This window comes from Plectropomus leopardus, chromosome 18 (genome assembly GCF_026936395.1).
Source record: "Plectropomus leopardus strain MGB_pleo_1.0 chromosome 18, ASM2693639v1, whole genome shotgun sequence".
NCBI classification, from domain to species: Eukaryota; Metazoa; Chordata; class Actinopteri; order Perciformes; family Serranidae; genus Plectropomus; species Plectropomus leopardus.
Window position 1 is genome coordinate 4,387,886 of NC_142193.1, and position 22,654 is coordinate 4,410,539.

The window sequence follows — 22,654 nt, forward strand, 5'->3', positions numbered from 1 at the left end:
ATATCTGAATGAAAATGGGCTTTGTTGGTCGCCATTCGACCCCCCCTTCACAAACATACCCACTTGATGTTAGTCCCATGCAGTTTTTTGTTGTCATTTAATCTCCAATCGAGACAATTGGGCAAGAATTGCTTTACCTTGTCAATATGGACTTCATAATTGTTTTGAAATGTAAAATAGTGGAATTGAAAATGTGATTATTAATGCAATCACTTGCGATAACTATTGAAATACTGCCGTTAGTCCTAATTTTAGATATTTAGAAAAATGGCCAGAATCATTAGCTTCTATGGGACTGTTTTGAGGGTCGTTTGTGTGGCTGGTTAGAAGTAAAGGCTGTTTACAGTGTTGTTATGCATCGTGTGCAACGTTTAGAGAGTGTGAAAAGTTCTGCAAACTTTTACAAAGGTTGGAATAATGTGTATACTTGGGGGTTCAGGTGGAAGTGGCTCAGCCAGATAGCTTGTCGAGGTCCACCGGAATCAGATAACATGCAGCATGATAATATCCTCACGTATTTAAATGCATATTGACCCCTCTTCACTAAAGTGAATATTTTTTCTCCAGAAAATTGACTTGCCTAATAATGATAAAGACACTGTATATATATGTATTTATTTGTCTCTGTTCCTTAGTGTGCCTCATGTCTTTCACACTCCTCGCTCTTCCTCCTCTTTATATCTCTTCCTCTTCTTCTTTTCTCTCTGCTGAATATGAATCAGTGTTGCTGTAATGAACTGAATGTATTCTAACACTGCGTGTTGTGCAGTTTTCCTCTTCCTCTGCTCTCATCTTTTTCTCTTGTTTGCATCTCTTCCTCCACGTTCACTGCTCCCTTTGAGCCAGAGTGACACACACCTTAATGCATGGCGGCATGCTGTGCTGAGTGCCCCCAGGGTGTGTGTGTGTGTGTGTGTGTGTGTGTGTGTGTGTGTGTGTTTGCGTGTGTGCGTGCCTGTGTATGCGTGTGATGGAGAATGAGAAAAGAGTCGTTGCCCTGCTGTTGAACCCACTACATTTCTGTCCTTCTCTTCCATCTCTTTCTCGTGCCTGATGTATGCTGCTCAGCGATCGCAGCCCTGAAACCTTTTCCGCATGTCTTCATTTCCAAAACATCCAAAGAAACTAAAGGAATTTATGGAATAAAGGGAAAGATAAGCCCCATGGGTGTATGTGTGTGTTCGGCTCTCGCTTTCTTTCTTTCTCTTGATAACAATGTGAAGGAATTTATTTGTCTTATTTGAAGTTTTCTTTCTGTTAACAGAATACATGAGTCAGAGTCTATTATGGTATTTTTAAAATGATTTTAAGTTGGACTATTTAACAACACAACGACTTGTGGTAAGTAGGGATGTAAGGATTGTTAACCCTTTGAACATTAGCAAAATGTTTTGATTTCTTTCAAAAACAGCAAAACATGACCCAAATTTACCACAAAAAAGTCAAAAAGAAAAAAAAAAGTTTCAAGAAAATTTCCTGAGGAAAAAAAAGTTTTAAAAAAACAGAAATAAACAAGAAAAGGCCAGGAAAAATGCTTTTTTATATATATATTTTAAATATTTTTATATTTCATATATCATCATTCATATATCAATCATATATAAAATTATTATATGATTATAAATATATTTTTCTGAACACTTTTCTCTATTTTTGGATTATTTTCTAATAATCCTCTCCCCTGTTTTAAAACTAATTTTTAGGTTAAAAAAAAAAAAGAAAGAAAAATGTTTGCAGTTTGTGGGACATTACTTGTCAAGTTGGTCATTTCCTTTTTCCCAGTGTTTTTGAAAGAAATCAAACTAGTGTGTTAGCCCTCAGGTCTGGTTGCTAATCAGGATCTATTGGGTGCAGCTGTGATGTTCTCCTCAGCTGCTGCAATCAGCCTGCTGGGAGGTTATTTGGGGAGGTTCAGTGCTCAGTTGGTTGTTTGTCTCAACACCTTCAGTTGGCTCTCTGTGTTTTTTGTTTTGAGTGGAAATCTGAGTTGAGTGTATGTTGGAAGCGTGAGTCTTTGGCTTTTCATTTTATTTCAGTGTCTCCCATTTTAGTTTTGGCATCAGTTCTTTGGTTCGTCTATCATGTTGATAGAATCAGTGGGTGGCTGTGGCGAGTTTCATTCCCACACCAAGTTTTACAAAGCAAAGGGCCAGATTTTGCTTTCACCGTCTCGTACAAATGCAGTGTTTATGTTTCCTCAAACCATGACCCATGTCATTCAGGTTTAGTTTTATCGGGAAACATAACAGCATCATGGAAACTAAACATGCAAACACAACAGAAAATATCTGTTATCTATATGAACAATACCTCGATCATTTTACTCCAGGAAAGACATTTTTTTGTAGGAAGTAAGCATCAGCTTGTTTCCTCAGTTTTCCCAGAATGGCCTGTCACCTCTCTAAATAGAGTTAAATGAAGAGTTGGTCGATCCTAATACATGCAAATATCTATCAGAATGCCCTACCAGCTCTTTAAAAGGATTCAATGATGATTTGGTCTTTTTGTCAGGGAAAAGTTTCTATCAAAATGGCCTACCACCTGAATAAATAAAGTTATATGTGCAAAAGGTCATTCTGATAGGTACAACTGTCTATCAGAATGGCCTACCAAATGTATAAATAGAGTTAAAGATTGCTTAGGTCATTCCGTCAGGTGCAAATGTATATCAAAATGGTCTAGCACCTATATAAATATAGTTTTATGTGGAGTAAGTCATTCTGATGGGTACACACCTCTATCAAAATGGCCTACCGCCTCTCAAGATAGAGTTAAATGAAGAGTCCTGGAAATTATTATTATCATTATGCATGAATGAATGAATCTTTTATTGTCATTACACAAATGTACAATGAAACTCTGTTTGGCGTCTCTCAATATGAATAAAAAGACACTAAAAAACGTAAGAAAAAGTAAGAAAAATATTAATTATCAATATCATTATTGTTATTTTTATTTTTTTTAATTATTAATGTGGATATTGTCAATGTTTAGCCCTTGACTCACAAAGGGTTTAGATCAAATTGTGTTCAGATCTAGAGTGTGTGATGTGCACTGCAACCAACTAACATTTTAAGACAGCTGGCCCTGTTGACAGGCATACTGAGCTCAAGGAATGGGGGGAGTTTTGGGGGGGCGGGGGAGTTTTCATGTACTTATAGTGGTTTAGGACATTATACTGTCTCCCTACTGACCATATAGACCCTTAAAATGTTGGCCCTGTACAAAAATAGAATATTCTGAAAGGCATATTTTTATTTTTTATTATTTAATTCCATTTTTGTCATCATTTTTCTTCACTTTAAAATGTTAAATTGATTACTCTGACTTTACACTCAAAGAAATGATTTCATGCTCTCTTGTCAAGATCTCATTTTTAAATTACATATAACATTTCCATCCAACTGAGTCAAGTAATTCTAACATAAGGTAAAATATACAGTTTTATATTATCAAATTAAATAAGACTGAGATGTATGATAATTTATGGAACTACTGCTCATTGAACTGAAAATTCCATGTGTTGAAAATATGTATCAACTGAATTTAAATACATGATTGGTTATTAAGAGTAATTTATTATTATTATTATTATTATTATTATTATTATTATTATTATTATTATTATTTGTTTTTATTATTTATTTTTTATTTATTTATTTATTTATTTTTATACAAACCCTTTTATGTTAACCCTTTGCAACATCAAAGGCCTGGAAGAGGATAACCAACATCCCTGTACCTAAAAAGCCTCACGCCAAAGCCATGGAGGATTTTAGGCCTGTAGCACTCACCTCCATCCTCTGCAAATGCAAGAGTGTGGTGTTATGGTAAGCAAGAGCTTGGACCCGTTGCAGTTCGCCTACAAGATGAAGCGAGGAGTTGAGAATGCAAGCCTAACCCTTCTGGACACAGTGACAAAGCACCTTGACTCTCCTACAACATACACTAGGATTTTATTTCTCATTTTTCTCGCTTTCTCATCTGCTTTTAACGCAGTATACACTGACATACTTCTGCACCGCCTCCAGGGACTACAAATCCAAACAACACTGGCTTTATGGATTAAATTATTTTTAAAAGACAGACCACAACATGTGTTAATCAACAGTGTTAAATCCAATGACGCTGTTTTAAATACTGGGGTCCCACAGGGGTGTGTCTTGTCACCCATCCTCTTCTCCATATACACAAACGAAATAAGCTGTAATAGTGATGGACTGACACTCAAGTATGCAGATGAAATGGCTCTGGTTGCCTGTCTGACAGACGAGAGCTCCCTGTCCACATACAGGCAGCATGTCAACACTATGGCCCTCTGGTTTAGGAACAGTTCATTGGAGTTGAACAAAACTCCAAAATCTCCAAAACCAAGGAGCTATGTTGTGGGCGGTGTCGGGCACCTGTGTTGTCACACCCTCTCTCTGGGCCACTCATTCTGGAAGGGCAGGTGGTGGAACAGATCGATGTCTTTCCGTACCTGGGCAAAGAGATCGACCACCTGTCCTTCACACAACACACAGACAGCACCTACAAGAAAGCGCAGCAATGATTGTTCCTATACTATACCATGTTCCTGTACTATAATTTTTAAAGCACCTTTTCCTAGACAATTCTTGTATTTATTTTTTGGCTAAATTTTTTCCCGTCCTTTTTACTAATTTTTATGTAAATTTCATATACTTTTTACAAAGTTCCCTTTGATTCGATTTCAAAGGGAGGTTTACTCCATAGCTATTACAGTATTACATCAACTTAATTTAAGTAAATTAGATCAATTCTATTAGTATTAGTAGTAAGTACATAAATTCCCATCGACTATTCATTTCAATTAATTTTAATTACATAAATGGTACTTTTTTTGGTTTGGGTTAGAATTTCTTGACTCAGTTGGATGAAAATGTTGTATGTAACTGAAAAACATAAACATGAGAATCACCAAAATAAATTCTTACTGTTATTTTTTCATTATGGGGATTTTACTTTGACTTAAATAAGGGATCCTATGGCAACCCTTTGAAGTTGATTTTGCTTGTTCATACCTTAAACACAGCAGACAGACTGAGGCTCTGCACCGCTGCACCCTCTGCTGTCAGTGCTCAGCAGGTGCATCATGTCACCTGCACACTGTGCTTTGACATCAGATATGAGTCATTTCATCCTCCACTGCAGAGCATGATGGACATAAATCCCCATACTTTCCTCTGGAGGCGAACACACACCATGTTTTTCAAAGTTATCATACTGTGCTCCCTAAACCAAAAGAAATCAATGCATTTCCACACCATTTAAAGAGACATTATACTACAGTGTTAATACTTGACTCAGGTTCATTTATAGTGGTCTACTCCCCCGCAGTGAACACTTGCAGCAGTTATTTAGTGTTCTGCATTCTCACTGATTTTATCACCTCAACACAGAGCTTCCCACACACAAACACACACACACACACACACACACACACACACACACACACACACACACACACACACACACACCTCTGCTCAATGGTACGCTCTCACACGTTACTTACTGCTGACAGAAAATACTAAAGACATTGTAGGCAGGCATGAAGAGACATTTCGCAGTAGTTTTGATAGTGGTGACAGTACTGTAGTTGTTAATGGTGACAGTAGTGGTGATTCACATTACAATTATGCTTGTGATATTACAGGCTTGAATAAAAAGGCTCCCAAGTGCCACCTCATGGTTGTTAGCAGTACTGCATCCACAAGGCATGATGGGAACATCACGTTCCAGTATCAACAAATACCTTGAATAAGTTTAATAATAATAATAATTATTATAATGTTATACGTTTGTAGCGTGAAGTATGGGACCAAATATTGTTTAGGTGTCATAGTGCTAAAAAGCTTTATTTTAAATTATAATTTCTCAGAAAAATACCCAAATGATTACTTAAACTTTTTATAAAGTACTATGCAGTGCTACTAGTATTTAGTAATGCACTTTCTTAAAGTTGAGGGATTCACAAGAGACAGATCTAACTAAAAGAGACAGAGAAATTCTTACTATTCTGACTTTCCTGACTTTAAGTTGGCCCCATATTGTGGGCCAAGATCAAAAAATACTGGATCCTACATTTACCATCATGCAAGTGGATGCAACTGTTTGGCATCTTCAATTGTACGCACTCTGCTCTGCACTTCTTTCAAACTCAAAGTTCACGCACATTTTTAGATAACACTTTCTTTTTTTAATGCACTGGTCAATGTTGAGATTTTGGACCAGTTGCTTCCACAATGTGTTCTTTAAGACTTGTGGAAAGAAAACCATACAAAAGTTTTTGTTCAGATTTGTGTCCTGGAAATTCATGAGAAAAGCAGATATTTAATTAGATACATTTTCAAAAATGTACAAAAAAAATATATCTTAATGTAAGTAATCAACTGGTGAGGTTGCATGACGATTTAGCGACGTATTAGATAAAAAATATATATTTTTTGTTTTTTCACATTGAGGTGCTTTGTTTTTTTCTTATACTCTGAGCAAGAAAAAGTAAGCTAAGTGGCACATATATATCAAACTTTCTATTTTAAAGCCAGTCTGTTTTCGGTATATGACTATAAATCATTCTATATATGACTATACATCATAGCCAGAACAGAACATTTTATTCCTTAAAAATATGTTGATTTTTTTTTTAATGGCTGTTGATTGTATTTTCTGGTTTGTGATTTAAAAAAAAGAGAGATCTCTGTATTTCCCCTTGTAAAATCCCTTGACTCTAATATGTCAGCAAAGTGAATAAAATTTTTGGCCTGGTTTTATCAAAAGTTCCGATTTTTTTGGGCAATATATGCATATCAGTGCATATTTGATTAGATAATGCATTTTAATAATAAATAATTGCATGTTTAGGCATAACATTTAAGAAAATTTCTAATAAAGTAACTGTCTTAGTGTATGTAATCAGCTGGGGAAGAATCACTCGATTAGTTAAGAATTTTAAACTTTAAATCTCAAACCCAAGCTGAGGAATCCGTGATGACGTCATTAAAGTTGTTCTTTCAGACTTTTCAAAAAGCTCCTCCAGAGCCGTAGAGGACATTATGCAATATTACACCTCATGAATTAACACCATGTGAAAAATCAGTGGGGTTCTTTATTACTGCTACTACTGTTAGTATTTAAATGCTACCACGGCTATAGCTCTGCACTACCAGTATTGCAGAACACTCTTTTCATATCTAAAAAATAATAATTTCTTTTAAAAGTACATTTATTGAAAAGTACATTTACTAAAAATGATCAACCATTAGTGTTGGAGAAGCTACTTTGAAAGTATAGCTTTGCAAGCTACCAATTACTTTCCACTGGACAGCCTGGAGTAAAGCTCCCCATAAGGCAAAATCTAGTCTCGTTGTGAAAATCAATTATTTGTTCAAACATAAAAACCTTAGTGTCCAGGCTGCTGTATCATTTTAAGTTGAATGAATTTGAAAAGTTGAGGCAATTTTGTAAGGATTCAGCTTGTGTTTTGAAATTCAGTTAACTTAAAATTATAGTTCATCCTGGACACTTACTTTTTCCATGTCAAAAATGTTTTATTTATTTTTAAGGCATGGATTAAACTAAAGTCACTTTGAAAAAGAGAGTTCAAACTACTTTGTAAAAAAAAAAAAAAAAAAAAATCAAATTGACAATGTACATGATACAAAATTATAACAAATAGACATAAATAAAAAATAAAAAACTTAAATGTCAGCATAAAATTTATATATTTATTTAAAAGGCACCATTACAGTTCAAAACATAAATGTTATCATTTGATGCACCATACCAAGAAGTAATTCACATCTGCAGTCCCTCGCCAGGACAGAACAAAGACATAGCCCGCTGACCAGGAGTAAGTGTGGGAATTTCTTAGCTTTTATTTTGTCTACACTGTCCATGAGTCAGACACCTGTCCACAGAGCCCTTGGTGTTAGGGCACTAAGCAAGAATACTGCTAAATTTGCATGCAGCAGCTTCTCTGAACATTTGTTAATAAATAGCTATAATCAATATTTAGTTTGACGTATTGTGCCTGACACATGCAGTGTGCGGGCAGGTCTTCACAGTGGTCAGGATGAAAGAAAAAAGGCGACAAAGCTGGTCAAAGGGGGGTTCAATCACGAATTAAAAAATTAAAAAATATTCCTTTCCTTACATGGCCCCAAAGTGTTTGTTATTTTAGTTGGAAACAACACAAATATGGCAAGAGAGTAACTGAATCACAGCAAAAGTATAAAAATAGTTAAACTATTGGGTGGCTCAGTGGATAGAGCAGTGCCTCGCTGCAGCGGCCGCGCATTTGATTCCAGCCTCGGCCCTTTTCTGCATGTCCCCCCACCCTGTCAATAAATATCTTTAAAAAAAATTGGTTAAACTATCAACAAGCAACTAAAAGATGTTTTAAAACTGAACTTATATACACAGAGTTAATTACTAACATTGCATATTGTTTTACCATCTTATCATCATATATTTCTAAAGTAGAGAAAGTGTGTATCTACTGTCTCTGTAGCGCTCTGAAATCATCTGACAGCTGAGACCAAGTCTGAAGACTTAGTTTTAGAATGTCTGAGCAATTTCATATTTCATGTACATCATCATAGGGGGGAGAATGCATAGAGCCTCTCAGAACAACATGATGGGCTCAAATGCAAGTTAAAGTAACCAGCAGATGGCAGTGTTACATTAAAAAAAAGGCAGGAGACATCCACTGTCAGTCAACATGCTGAATCCTCAACATCAACAAGACTAAATGATCCAATTCATGACATGAAGTGTTCAGCATGAATGTGATCAAATTTAACTCTGTAGCACAATCATTATTATTATAATATTATTATCAGGAAAAAAAATGATTCGTTTTTCATTGTTAAAGCAAATGTTTAACTTACAGGTTAACTCCTGTATTGCCAGGTTAAGAAATCTGAATGATAAAATATGCAAGTGGATAACATGCAAACATTTAATAAGACCAGATGTTTTCACATGAAGTGGTCAACATATCCTTCTTCAGCTTGATAAAGATGTTTATGCATAACAATGGCATTTCTAAAATCAACATAATTATGATAACAAAGATTTGTTGTTGTCAGTATACCGAAGCATAAAATTGGTGAATGATGGGTAATCCTAATCATGGCAAGGTGAAAAAAAGCTATGGTTGCTGATGGGCAGATTATGAGACAGTGGACCCCTGTGTACAGCTATGCAAAAGGCCCCATGCCCTCTCCTACATGGAGATAAGACACACGGACTAGACTTTTAGCCTTGTTTTGCATGTCTTCATAGTTATGTATCTCTCTGTGGTTTTGTTTCTGTTTGTGGTAATTTTGTGTCTCGAAGTAATTTTTGATCATTTCATGTCTCTTTTTAGTTGTTTTGTGTCTCTTTGAAGTAATTTTGTATCTCTTTGTAGTTTTTTTTTTTGCACCATTTTGTGGCTATATTGTGTGTCCTTGCAGTTCTTTTGCATCGTTTTGTGGTTGTTTTGCATTTCTTCATGGTCATTGTGAGTCTCCTGGTCAGTATGTGCTAATTTAAGTGACATTTTTCAGATGCAGACAGGGGAGGCTGATACTTTTGACCTTAAATCTGCACCTTTTTTGTCTGACCACTAAATGGCAGAATTGTCTAATTTTTGTCTAATCTCAGTGTGGATAACAGAAAGGCTGAACTTATTGTGCCTCTAGTTTGAATACAGATCTGCAATCATTGTAGATAGAAGGAGGGAGGCTGATAAGAAGCAAAAATTACAATGATTTGATGTCATTCATTCTTTTCATTTAGTTATTTTCCTTTGTTATGCCTCCATGCTGGAAATAGCCATGGTCAGAGGCATTATGTTTTTGGGTTGTCCGTCCATCCGTTCGTCTGTACATACATACGTACGTAAAAGTCAAGGTCACCATGAACTTGCATCCATCTCATTTTCATGAATGTGATACCATAAGAAAAGCTGGAGAGAATATCTTCAAAACTGACACAAAGGTCCACTTGGTCGCAAGGAAGAATTTGGTGGTCAAAGGTCAAGGTCACTGTGATCTCACAAAATAAGTTTTTGGCCATAAAACAAGAATTCATACAATCATTAGATAAAATGTGGGGCAAATGTCTCAAATAGCATGCAATGATGAAGTGCTGACATTTTATATCCAAAAGGTCAAAGGTTAACTTCATGACAACATCATCATGTTTTGCAGAAACACTTTTCTGACCATTTTTCAGCACCATAACTCAGGAACAGAATGGCAGACATTTAGTCAGATACTGAATTGGTGACACAAACCTAGAGTGTCCCCACTGAAACTGTGCTGATTGTATGCTGAGCTGAAGATGTGAGTGAAGCTTTTACATTTTTAGCTTCTGTGCAGCAACATTTGAGGCACTGTCAACACTCATGGCTACATATGAGTCTGTACAAACATACATGAAAACTGTAACTGCAACTTGACTGGTTCGCGGAGGCATACAGCCACAAGGTGGTAATTCCAATTGTGATTCATTGCAGCTTTCAACTGCAGCAATTTCTTTTGAAATATCCACTTTTGGGGTGTGTTTGGACAAACACATATCAATATGTATCTTTGAGCTGACATAAAATTGAATTGTGAACACAATCACTCATGTGCACAGTAATGCAAATGAATAAGTACCAAGAACCCTCAATGCAGGATAGAGGGGTTCAGTGAATGTGCTGTGGAAGGTGTGGAGGTGGATCAGTGTATCAGAGGAGACTCTGTAGAAGGACAGAGTGCCAGCAGGCCAGTCCAGGTACACTGCTACTCTGTTGAAACCCTGGTTGGATGTTGTTCTGACTGTACCTTTTCTATTGTGCCAAGCAGTGTTCTTGTCGCAATCTAAGCACCAGGACTTGTCGTTCCACCCGAGCAGAGAGTCGTCCCCTCGTCCTGTTCTGCGGATTCCTCTGTATGTCACTCCTACATAAGCCGGTCCTTTCCACTCCACCTCCCAGTAACATCGGCCAGTCAGACCATTGGTACACAAAACCTGGTACCTGTACTGAAACCTCTCTGAGTGATCAGGATACGGCTGCGGCTTTCTTACATTTGTGACCTGTCTATCACCTTGAGACAGGAGGAACTTCTTGTTCGCTGTGTTCGGATCTAGTGTGAGTTCACAGGCATCTGCCAGAAGCAAAAGAAACACAGATGTTATTGAAATGTAATGCTATTTAAAAAATTCTTCTAGTTGCAGAGGGGTTTTTCAGGATCGCATTTTCCCTTTAATCTTGAACATTTGATTTCTGTGAAGACAACAGAGCTGGAGGACAAGTGATAGTCCTTGCCTGTCTCCCTGCTGGGATGCTGAAGACTCTTTCTCAGGCTGTCAAAATTTAAATAACTCTTGCAGTTCAAAGCCATGCTGGCAGCCATGTAAATCTGTGTTGCCTTAAGCTAAATGCTAATGTAAGCATGCTAACATGCTCACAATGGTGACATTAATATGATTATTACCAAGATATATTTATAGATAGTAATAGAAACTTTCTCTTCCAATTTTGAAGCCATTCTGAAAAGCAATCAACATTTGGATGGCCAATGTTGTTGGCAGTTAATTTTAAGGATTCTGCACTCTTTGGACTCATCTCTGGTGGTGATGAGTCCACCTACAGGTGGGAGATTGACGGTCTGGAGACCTGGTGCTGAGAAAACGGGGGGGGGGGTTGTTGTCCTTCTCTAAACAATCAGCACAGTTGCACAGTTTCAAGGTGGTTCTTGAGTTATGGCCAAAAACATGCTGTATAAGGTCACCATGACCTTGACCTTTCACCACCAGATTCTCATCCGTTCATTCTTGAGTCCAAGTGGACATTTGTGCAAAATTTTAAGAAACTCCCTCAAGACCTTCTTAACATTTTGTGTTCATGAAAATTAGATGGATGTAAGGTCACAATGACCTTGACCTTTGAACACCAACTTCTAATCAATTCATCACTGAGTCCAAGTAAAGGTTTGCGTCAAATTTGAATAAATTCCCTCAAGGTGTTCTTGAGATATCACTTTCACAAGAATTAGGATTAATATAAGGTCACTGTGATGTTGACTTTTGACCACCAAGATCTAATCAGCTAATCCTTGAGTCTACTTGAATGTTTGTGCTATATTTAAAGAAATTCCCTTAAGGCCCTCTTGAGATATGTGTTCATAAGAATAGGCCGAATGCACAGACATACGGACGGATTGACAATCTGAAGACCTAATGCCTCTGAGCACTGTTGCACCATAAAACCATATCTACATATGTAGAAAAAGGCCCACAAGTTCTCCCAAAGAAAAGTGATCTATACAGGGAATCATGAATCAATCAAGAAAGGAGCTTTGTGTTGATGCTTGGACATCAGAAACAGCCAACCTTGATCTTTGCTCTCTCTTATTGGAGAAGGGTACAGTGAAAGTTGTAGAATGGGTTAGTGGGGATGATTTGCACTTACATTTCTTTAGCCCAGGTAAGATCCTGAACTCTCCACAATGATCAAAGCTGAAACAGAAAAAGACAGAATATCATGATCTGCTATGTTTGGCAAAAACCTTGCTAACATGATTATCCTTGTGGATCAGATGTACTCCAAAACTATCACAGAAAAAGAGTGGACCCACATTTGGTTCTGTTAATACTAAATTTATTTACTACATTGACTGTCTGCATACACAGACATGTTGACAGGTTGGTGGATGTGCACAGTCCACGTAGATGGTCTGCACAGAAAAAAGCCACAGCTCATCAGGGGCTAGCAGCAGGAGACGTGTTGTTTTAGTGGCACCGAGTAAGAAATTGATGTAATTCTGGGTAAATGCATAACATAAAACACCCTCAGTTGCTGCTGCTATTAAACGTTGCTCTACAAGTTAAGGTCAGTTGCAAATAAAGATGGTGTTTAAATTGCACTTAGCTTGAGAGGCCACAATGTGAGGATAGACCCATGCCCATAATGTCAAGTCCCTAAAGTGTGCTAAAACCAGAATACCAACCCATTCTCACTCCGAGCTCATCTCATATACTCGCTGCATTATTTGACAACTTCAGAATGAGAACATGCTGATTGTTCATACCTGAGAGTTTCCAGTCTCCACTGTGGATCCTTGAGTCCAGCAGAGAGCAGCTTCACCCCTGAGTCTCCTGGATGGTTGTAGCTCAGGTCCAGCTCTCTCAGATGGGACGGGTTGGAGCTCAGGGCTGAGGCCAAAGACGCACAGCCTTCTTCTGTCACCATGCAGCCTGACAGCCTGAGAGTTGGAGTACATGCTAAATTCTCATAGACCACTTTTATGCTGGCATGGTGGAATTAAAGTTTGGATGTCACTATCGCTGCCTTCCAAAAGCCGTTCAACATGCTCTCCTTCACTTCCCCTCAGCACTTGGCCTGGGGGGAATCCCCGCAGCCTTCTTAAGTGCCGTTCCAATAGTCCAATAGAAGTGGACTTGGTGAGATCGATCTTCAGAGGGCTGAGGGAGCGAGTGAACATCGATTGTCACTTCAGAGGTCTATATCACCGACAATGCATTGCAGCTATGCATGTGATGCAAAAAAATACATTCATGGTTAGGGGGCAGTGACAAGTAAAACTAAGATTGCACCCCAGAGAAAGGAGAGGATGAATAAACTGGAAAATAAATAAGAAACAGTCATAAATACAGGTACATTCACCATCGGATGCCTTTCATTTTCACTTCTTCTAATACATCTCAGGTCTGTGTAGGTCCTCTAATATATCTCATAGGTCTGTATAGGTCAACATACACATATAAAAATCTACTTGTCTATTACCACTTGTCTAGTTATGTACATTTGTTCTGTTCAGCTTGTGTGATTTCTGTATTTCCAACATTATCTGTAAATGCATGGGAAAATGCTGTTTTGCAAGATATCATAAACCCATAAAAAATAATAGTTATGATAATCATGATATAGATTACACTCAAAAATTATAAAATCAGAAACTGATGCAGCTGATAACTGATTGACTATCTGTGTATTGCAATCAACTGCAGAAGATGCCTCCAGTTTACAGACTGCAGGTCTGCAGGTAGTGAATATATATACTGTATATATATATATATATTTCTGATGATTATGATGACTAAGAAAAAAGCAGTATAGCTCTAATAGCTCTAATAGCTCTGAAACTGGTGGTCAGTCCATGATAGTCATGCTGAAAGTGAACAAGGGCAGGTGTGTTTCATTTCAGTTCCCTGCCAGCTTTTCCTCAGCTTTCCGAGTGGCCTCTGTACGACGTCAACTGTTACATACCACCAAGGGCTGAGGGGAAGTGAGGGAGGGCAAGTGGAAGAACTTTTGGAACGCAACCTATGTAAGCAAAAGTTTAATGTTACTGACCTAAGTGTTTCCAGTTTACAATGTGGACTTTCCAGTCCATAGCAGAGCCGATTTACTCCTGAATCTTCCAGGTCGTTATCACTCAGGTCCAGTTTTCTCAGGCTGGAGGACTTGTAGCGGAGAGCTGAGACCAAATGTACACAGTTGTACTTCAACAGGTTACACCAACTGAGTCTGAAGAAGATAGTCATGACAATGCTTTCCTTTTAGATTGGTGTGCTTCAATGTATACTTGGGTTAAGACATTTTAGCAATACACTATGACCGGAAAACCAGAAAACCATTTTATAAAATAAAGTGAAAGAACAGGAAACAGACCTGAGAGTTTCCAGCCTACAGTGTGAACTCTTTAGTCCCAGAGAGAGCAGTTTTAGGCCTATGTACTGCAGATTGTTGTTACTCAGGTCAAGCTCTCTCAAACTGCAATATTGTTCCACATTTTCACAGCATGGCTCTGTTGGTTCCGAATATCTTTGTTGAAGACAAAATGGAAATAAAAAAATCATGGGAATTATAGCTACTATATGTAGCCTACAGCAACAAATATGTAACGTGTAATATGTCAATTGTTGTGAATTGCTGTCTAATAGTTTTGTTTTTATGTGGCATGAAAATTGTGAGATTATGGCATTTGGCTTAATGAATCTATATTCATTCTTCCTACAAAAGTAAGTACATCCTATGTAATTAAATGAATTAAAAACAACATAATGAAACACACAGTGCTGTACTGGCAGTTTTCCACAGTACATGTAAACTCTTTATCAAATTCTAATTATTCTAAATTGTAATATGTTTAGGCTGTTAATGTTAACTCATCAATCGCAATGTGATTAAGGTCCATACATATCACGTTTTCTTTTGTTTTTATTTTCAGCCGACATGTCCATATTTAAGAGTATTGTAAAACTAGACAACTCAAGGAATCCATCGGTACCTACCATGTCACTCTAGCCCCTCAGTAAGGGGGCTGAATAACACTCCAAATTTAGGCAAAATTTTGGTGATGGACAAACAACATGACCATTTCACAGGGGTCCCTTGACCTTGAAGACATCTGAATGAAAATGGGTTCCATGGGTACCCATGAGCTCTTAAGTTCTATGGGTATCCATGAGTCTCCCCTTTACAGACATGCTCACTTTGTGATAGTCCCATGCACTTTTTTGCTGTCATTTGATACCTTGTCAAGACAATCTTGTAAAAATTGCTTTACCTTGTCAATGTGGACTTCAAAATTGTGTTGAAATGTGAACTAATGGAAATGAGAAAATGTGATTAAAAAATGCAATTAATCATGATTAACTATTGAAATTCTCAATTAATCGCAATTTTAAAAAATGAATGACAGCCCTAATGTTTTGTCAAATACCAATCAGCACACTAATTTTTAAAGCCACTAATGTTAAAATTTGAGTCTGTCAATAATAAATGAATAAAAATATACTGTACCGTGTATATAATTGTTTGTGTGGACTCGGGTCCTTTATTAGCCATTTCCCTTTTGATATTCTTGGTCTTTGTTGATCGTAGATTGAGTCCAGTTTTTTTAGATAGGAGCAGTCGGAGCTCAGGGATAAGGCCAAAGCAGCGCAGCCTTTCCCCATGATTTCACATCTTGACAACCTGCAGGTTGCATTGTATCAATCATTTGTACTGTAAATGTCTACTACCCCAATTCCAAAAAAGTCGTGAAACTATATTAAAACTTAATACAAAAGGCATTCAATTGAATATGGTATCAAGTGAAAATATTTCATGCTCAAACTGATAAACTTACACTCATAATTTCACTTACGCTAAATTTGATGCCTGAATACCAAAAAAGTTTGGACAAAAGACTGGAGAAGTTATACCTGGAACATTCCACACATAAACTAGGTAACTGGTGATATTATCATGACAGGGGCCTTCTTCAAAGTCTCAGTCATTTACAATCAAGGACAGCGTGCAGTTCACTACTAGTGAAACAGTCCAACAGTTAAAGAACAGCATTTGTCAAAGCACAGGGAGTTAGGAATGCAAGGATTTGAATGATAAACATTCAAGTTTATCAGTTTTAACATTAAATGTCTTATCTTTGTTCTGTATTCAATTAAATATATGTCACAAATCATTTCATTCTGTTTTATTTGTGTTTACACAACATCCCAACTATTTTGGAACTGAGGATATAGTTCCTTTTTAACTTTGAACTTAAGTTGATAACCTTAATTTTCTTTCAGTCTTAATTGCAACTGACCTCCTTTGCTTCGATATGCATTGTTCATATAAAACGTACAATTTTACATCAGAGAGCAAGGGTAAATTAAGTGGTCAGTTAAGTATTTATTAAATCTGGAATCTTACTAAAACATATCCATACTGTATAGATTATTTTGGGGTACAGAATGCATCATAAAGAGTTCCATGAAAGATCTCAAGTTTTTTTCTTTTGTTTTTTTGGAGAGGTTACACTGCAAACGTCTAAGTAACACTTTCTGTAGTGTAAATCACAGTATTTTCAGTAGTAACTTTATTGTCCTTAAATGATGTACATAACTATGTGCAAGACGTGACAATTTCAAACTTTGGAGCCTTTCAGCTGTACCTCACTAACAGACACATTCACAAGGGCAAGTAATAAAATACAGTAATGTGAAGTAGTTCACAGGAGTTCGTTAATACCCTGTAGTAAGTAATGTAAAGCTATAGTTCTCCAAATCCTTTTGAGTAGGCTCTAGTAAACTGACCTTAGATTTTCCAATCTACAGTGTGGGCTCTTCAGTCCAGTAGAGAGTAGCTTCACTCCTGAATCCTGCAGGTTGTTGTTACTCAGGTCCAGCTCTCTCAGATTGGAGGATTGTGAGCTGAGAACTGAAGCCAGAGCTTCACAAGATAGGTGTGAGAGCTCACATTGGTTCAGTCTGATTTGGAATTAGACCAAGTGGGATAGGAATGTTATTATGTTTAAGGATTATATAGTTTATCAAAGAAGATACTGTTTCATGTAGAAGGTAGTTTAAGTTAGATGTGCACAAAATGTTTTATTCAGGCAGTTAGCCATATCATGAGACTGCCCATTCTCAAACCCATGTCGTGAAATACTGACACTTTGTCACACCCCATGGCAATATTTGATATCCAGAGCAGCCAGCCCAGTGTGACTCCCAACTCATCAAGTACTGCTGCTTTGTCAGCAATGCGAGCATCAGACACAGATACAGAGAGGCTCCTTTTGCGGCGGCATAATATACACTGGTCAAATCAGTTCTAGACACAGTGGGCAAAAATCCAAGCTTTCAAATACGGCCACTTGGTCAGTGGACATCAACTTCAGGTATGAACACAGACACAGACAACAGACACCCTTCACAATGGGATGATATGCCACAGTCGGTGGCAGTATATTATACTGGTGGTAACTAGCCTGCTGTAATCTAAAGAGCAAAAAAGTCTGTATAGGCCAGGCAGAAGGGAAGGTGGATGGATTAAACAAACTCTAGACTTAAACCCGGAAGCCCGCTGCTCATGACCGTATAAATTTTAAGCCAAACCATGATGTTTTTTTTTTAAAACCTAACATCGTGCTTTTACTGACAAAACCTAGCCATGGATTTTTGTTGCCTAAACCTTATGAAATTAACCTAAGAATAAAGTGTTTTATGTACTTGCACATTTATTTGAAAAAGACTTTATGTATGTAACAAGCACAAGTTGTATATTTCTTGAGAAAAAGGAAGTGTATCTTGAAGAGACACAATTCATGTAACAAGTGTAAAGTGATAAGCTGTTGGTGAACATCCAAAACGGACACAGGAGTGTACCTAGTATGTCATATTTTGACATGTATGTCCACTAACAAAGCGGCGGTATTTATGAGTCGTGTCTTTAGCAACTGACATAGCATGAATAATAAAAAACGCCATCTAAGGGGAGCAGAATGGGTCAAACAAGCACAGGGCTCTCATCCAGGAGAGCGCTTTTCTTGTCTCATGTGAAGCCAAAAGTCAGTGCTATATGAGCCCAAAACATTATGTTTAGTCTTTGACTACTTTTGTTGCGTAAGCCTAATCTCAATCCTTTAGCAAATTTACCATGAGTTACGTGTTTCACCCAGGAAACAGCTGTGTGTCAGAGATGTGATACCAAAGGATGCCTTTGGCATATGTATCACAAGATGGAAGCACAAGAAAGTGTCAGTATTTGACAATATTGGAGTATCAGTATTTGATGACCTGAACCGTACACAAATTATATAACGTTACAATAAAAAAATTGACCTTGGTTTCACACAAAACAGGTACAGCAATTGTCTGGGTTAAAATCCTGTGTTTGTTTGAATGTACCACCCCTCCCTACTGCCCTACGCAGACTTTGTTGTTCCTTATTCTACATCAGTTGCTCTTAGTGCCAAGTATTGTTATGGATGGGTTAATATAGGAGTTAGTTAAAAGCCCAGTGCATCCCATTAAAATGCTAAAAGGTGTCTTTGGCACTGATAGTGTTTGTATTTGACAACCTGGGAATGAGAACAGGCTCAGTTTACCATAGGTTTCAAGATCCATCTGCTATATATGTCAGGTACCAAGTGAGTAGTTGTTTATAAAATGTAGTCCTTTTCCAAGTCCCTTGACATAATGTTAATGCATAGAATGATCAAAATATTTTACATGGAAGTATTTTAATAACCTAAAACTAATACTTACAGTGCAGTTCTTGAGACTTTGACCAATGGCAGCATTCTCATAAGAACCTCCTCTGATTTGGAGTATTTCCTCAGGTCAAACACATCCAGGACTTTTTCAGATGATAGTAACACATAGACCAGTGCTGACCACTGAGCAGGAGAGAGATTGGCTGTGGAGAGGCTTCCTGATCGAAGGTAATGTTGGATCTCCTCCACTAGGGAACAGTCCTTCAGTTCACTCAGACAGTGGAAGAGGTTGATGCATCTCTCTGGTGAGGGATTCTCCCTGATCTTCTTTTTGATGTACTTCACTAACGTGTTGTTGGTTTCAGTGCTGCTTTCTGTCTGTTTCAGAAGACCTTGTAAGAGATTCTGATTGGACTCTAACGAAAGACCCAGGAGGAAGCGGAGGAACAAATCAAGATGTCCATTTGGACTCTGCAAGGCCTTGTCCACAGCTCTCATACAGATCTCAGCTACAGATGGTTTTCTGAAAAGCACCTGCAGATGTTGTAGACATGTTTGCGGTTCAGCCATCACATCCTTTCTGTCATTAAAAAGTGACAGGACCACAAAAACAGCTGCCAAAAACTCATGAATACTCAGGTGCACAAAGCAAAACATCCGGTCTTCGTTCAGCCCATTTTCTTCCTTGAAGATTTGTGTGAATACCCCTGAGTACACTGATGCTTCACTGAGATGAATGCCACTGTTGTTCAAGTCTGCCTCATAGAAGATCAGATTACCATTCTTCAACTGGTGAAAAGCCAGCTTTGCAAGTGACTCAATGATCATGGTGTTCTTATTTGTGTTGTACTTGAGTGCTGTCTGCTTGATCTGAAACACAAGGAATTTTGTGTACATCTCAGTCAGAGTTTGAGGGATTTCTTTTCTCTCATCTTCGCTGAACATTTGGTGCAGAACTTTCGCAGTGATAGAGCAGAAAACTGGAATGTGGCACATGATGTGGAGACTTCGTGATGTCTTGATGTAGGACATGATTCTGCTGACCGTCTGCACATCTCTGAATCTCCTCCTGAAGTACTCCTCCTTCTGTGGATCAGTGAACCCTCTCACTTCTGTCATGATGTCAATGAAGTCAAAAGGGATCTGACTGGCCGCTGCTGGTCGTGTGGTTATCCAGAGGCGAGCAGAGGGGAGAAGTTTGCCTTGGATGAGGTATGCAAGCAGATCATTCACCAACAATGGCTCATCAATAGAACATTCTTCCTTGTCACAGAAGTCAAGTTGAAGGCGGCTTTCATCAAGCCCATCAAGCACAAACAAAAGTTTAAATTTACTTTTGTCATAATTGGTGTTTCCTGAGGCCTGTAGTTTTGTGAAGATGTAATTAAGAGCCTCCTCTTTGATATCTAGGCTTTCCCTGATACATCTGTGAATGAGTTCTGCCAAACAGAACCTTCTGCCCTTCAGTAAATTCAGCTGGCGGAAGGTGAAGGGGAATGCAAGATGCACATCTTGATTGGCTCTTCCTTCAGCCCAGTCCAGAATGAATTTTGAAATGAGGAATGTTTTGCCAATTCCTGCGATCCCACTGGTCAGCACTGTTCTTACAGGTGTGTTTCTTCCAGAAGGGTGTTTGAAAATGTCGTTGTGCTGAATTATTCTCTCAGTTCCTTCAGGTTTTCTTGATTTCATCTCAATATGCCTGATTTCATGCTGCCTGTTGACATCTTCTTGATTTCCATCTATGATGTAGAGCCCCGTGTAGATGTCATCTAGAAGTTTCTTATCCTTGTTCTTTGACAACCCCTCTGGTATACACATGAACTTGTTCTGAAGGTTCGACTGGAGCATGCATTGGTATGATGTGATGGACCTTGAAGGCTCTGGTATTGGAACCAACAAATCTATATAGAATAAAGTCACATTTTTCAGTGTAGGAGGCTGTACATCAACTGGATGCCCTGTTCTCCATGTATTTTCATGTTTTTGGTCACTAAACTCCCGGTTATGGTTAGGGACTAATTGTGGTTGTGTATATCATGAGAATTTGATTTTGTTCAGTTTTATGGTTACGTCAGTTGAAATAATGTTAACCGTTTAAACCAATCTACACCTTCCTTTAACCCTAGCCAAGAGCCTTGCGCAAACATAACCATAACAATTATCATGTGCAGGAAAACACATGAACAATGCCAAGCAGTTATTGGCTGATATCAGAGGCACTGTCAACTCAATACATCAACACATCCTCATGCAACAGTTCATATGATATTTTACAAAAATACACACACAACGGTTCATATGGTAACGGGTCATAAGGGTTCATTTTCCACAAATAAGTGCCCCTCAAATGACATTATGCCCTTTACATAAAATTACATGACCAATGTAAAGTTACCATCCCAACCTGCTTTTTTACTGGACCACTCACAGGCTCCTAGGATGTGTTCTGGGCTTTAAAGCTAATTTTTTAGCTTAGTATTGGCCAAAAAAGGGGAATTACAACTCCCAAGCCCGACACATGATGCCATTAGGTTTTGCATTTGGAAAGAGCGGTCTGTAAATCAGCGGATAAATATTTTAAGACTCACAACCCTTACAAAATGACTAATTTCACTATAGGGATTTAATTCATGTGGTCTGATAACATTTGGGAAGTTTAGAAGAGCTGCAAAATTAAATTATTTTATCTCCATTGAAGTTAGCAAAATAAACTTTTCTTTCTTAAGAGGTAACAATGTATGAAATCATTAGTTCCCAAACTGTAAACTGAGATAACCTCACCTTCAGCCTGGGCACCAGAGATGGGAGGGTGAGGAACTGCCAGTGCCTGTTGAATGGAACACGCTCCTGCAGTCTCTCCACCATCAGTGGCATCCTCTGAGAGTGATGGCAGAGATATGAAGAGTTAAGAGACTCCCTGCTTTTTGCTCAATATGATGGAAATCCAGAATTTTCATTTATGTTTTTTTTTTTGGCTTAGTGCCAGGCAATGGCCTATTGTGTTAATTAAATGTGTAAAAGATCTGAAATATGTCTAGGACTCACTGTTGGGTTCAGGAAGACACTCCACTAAATCATTCCTGTTGATCTTTTTCAGGACTTCCACTGTGATCCGCAAAGCTCCAGGAAGGCTGTAGGTCTGCACCATTTGATCCACCGTGTCCTGCCTATCGGACCCCTCCAGCTGGCTCTTGGGGATAGCTGGGAAGCCTTCTACAATGTCAGCCTGCCTCAGCAGCCACTGGAAATGCTTGAGCTCCTCATTGCCCAAGTCCTGCAGAGCTCCAAAGAGGAGTTCCACATGTGACGCCATCAGTGCTCCCTGCTGTCATGACAGGACGGTTTGATAATCAGTCATCTAACATCAGTTATTGGGTCATCCCAAGATCCATGCAACATATTTCTTGAGCTACGTGGATAAGTCTGCTAAAACCTAAAGCCTTGTATTTGAAAGGTTTAAGTGGAAAGGAATATATTTTCACCTTTTCAGTTTAACCCCTACTCAAGTGATATTAATGTTGATGCCACTGTTTATGCAAACATGTTTATCTCTACTGTCAAGTTGGTCATTTTAACCCTTAGAAACCTGAGTATCTGGCTTCTTTTAAAAACATAAAAATAAGGCAACAAGAAACAAACAA

The 22,654-nt window shown here is 38.1% G+C and overlaps 1 protein-coding gene across 1 annotated transcript; it reads right to left on the reverse strand.

The window, feature by feature from the left end:
• Positions 1-7,360: 7,360 nt before the first annotated feature.
• Positions 7,361-22,326, reverse strand: LOC121956187 (NACHT, LRR and PYD domains-containing protein 12-like). Its single transcript, XM_088069440.1, has 10 exons — positions 22,059-22,326; positions 21,795-21,890; positions 19,063-20,914; positions 17,107-17,280; positions 15,827-16,000; positions 14,693-14,845; positions 14,375-14,548; positions 13,089-13,262; positions 12,470-12,516; positions 7,361-11,162 (listed from the first exon to the last, which is right to left on the reverse strand). The coding sequence occupies exons 1-10, from the start codon at positions 22,324-22,326 to the stop codon at positions 10,639-10,641; spliced, it is 3,636 nt and encodes a 1,211-aa protein (XP_087925566.1). The 3' UTR covers positions 7,361-10,638.
• Between the last annotated feature and the right edge of the window lie 328 nt (positions 22,327-22,654).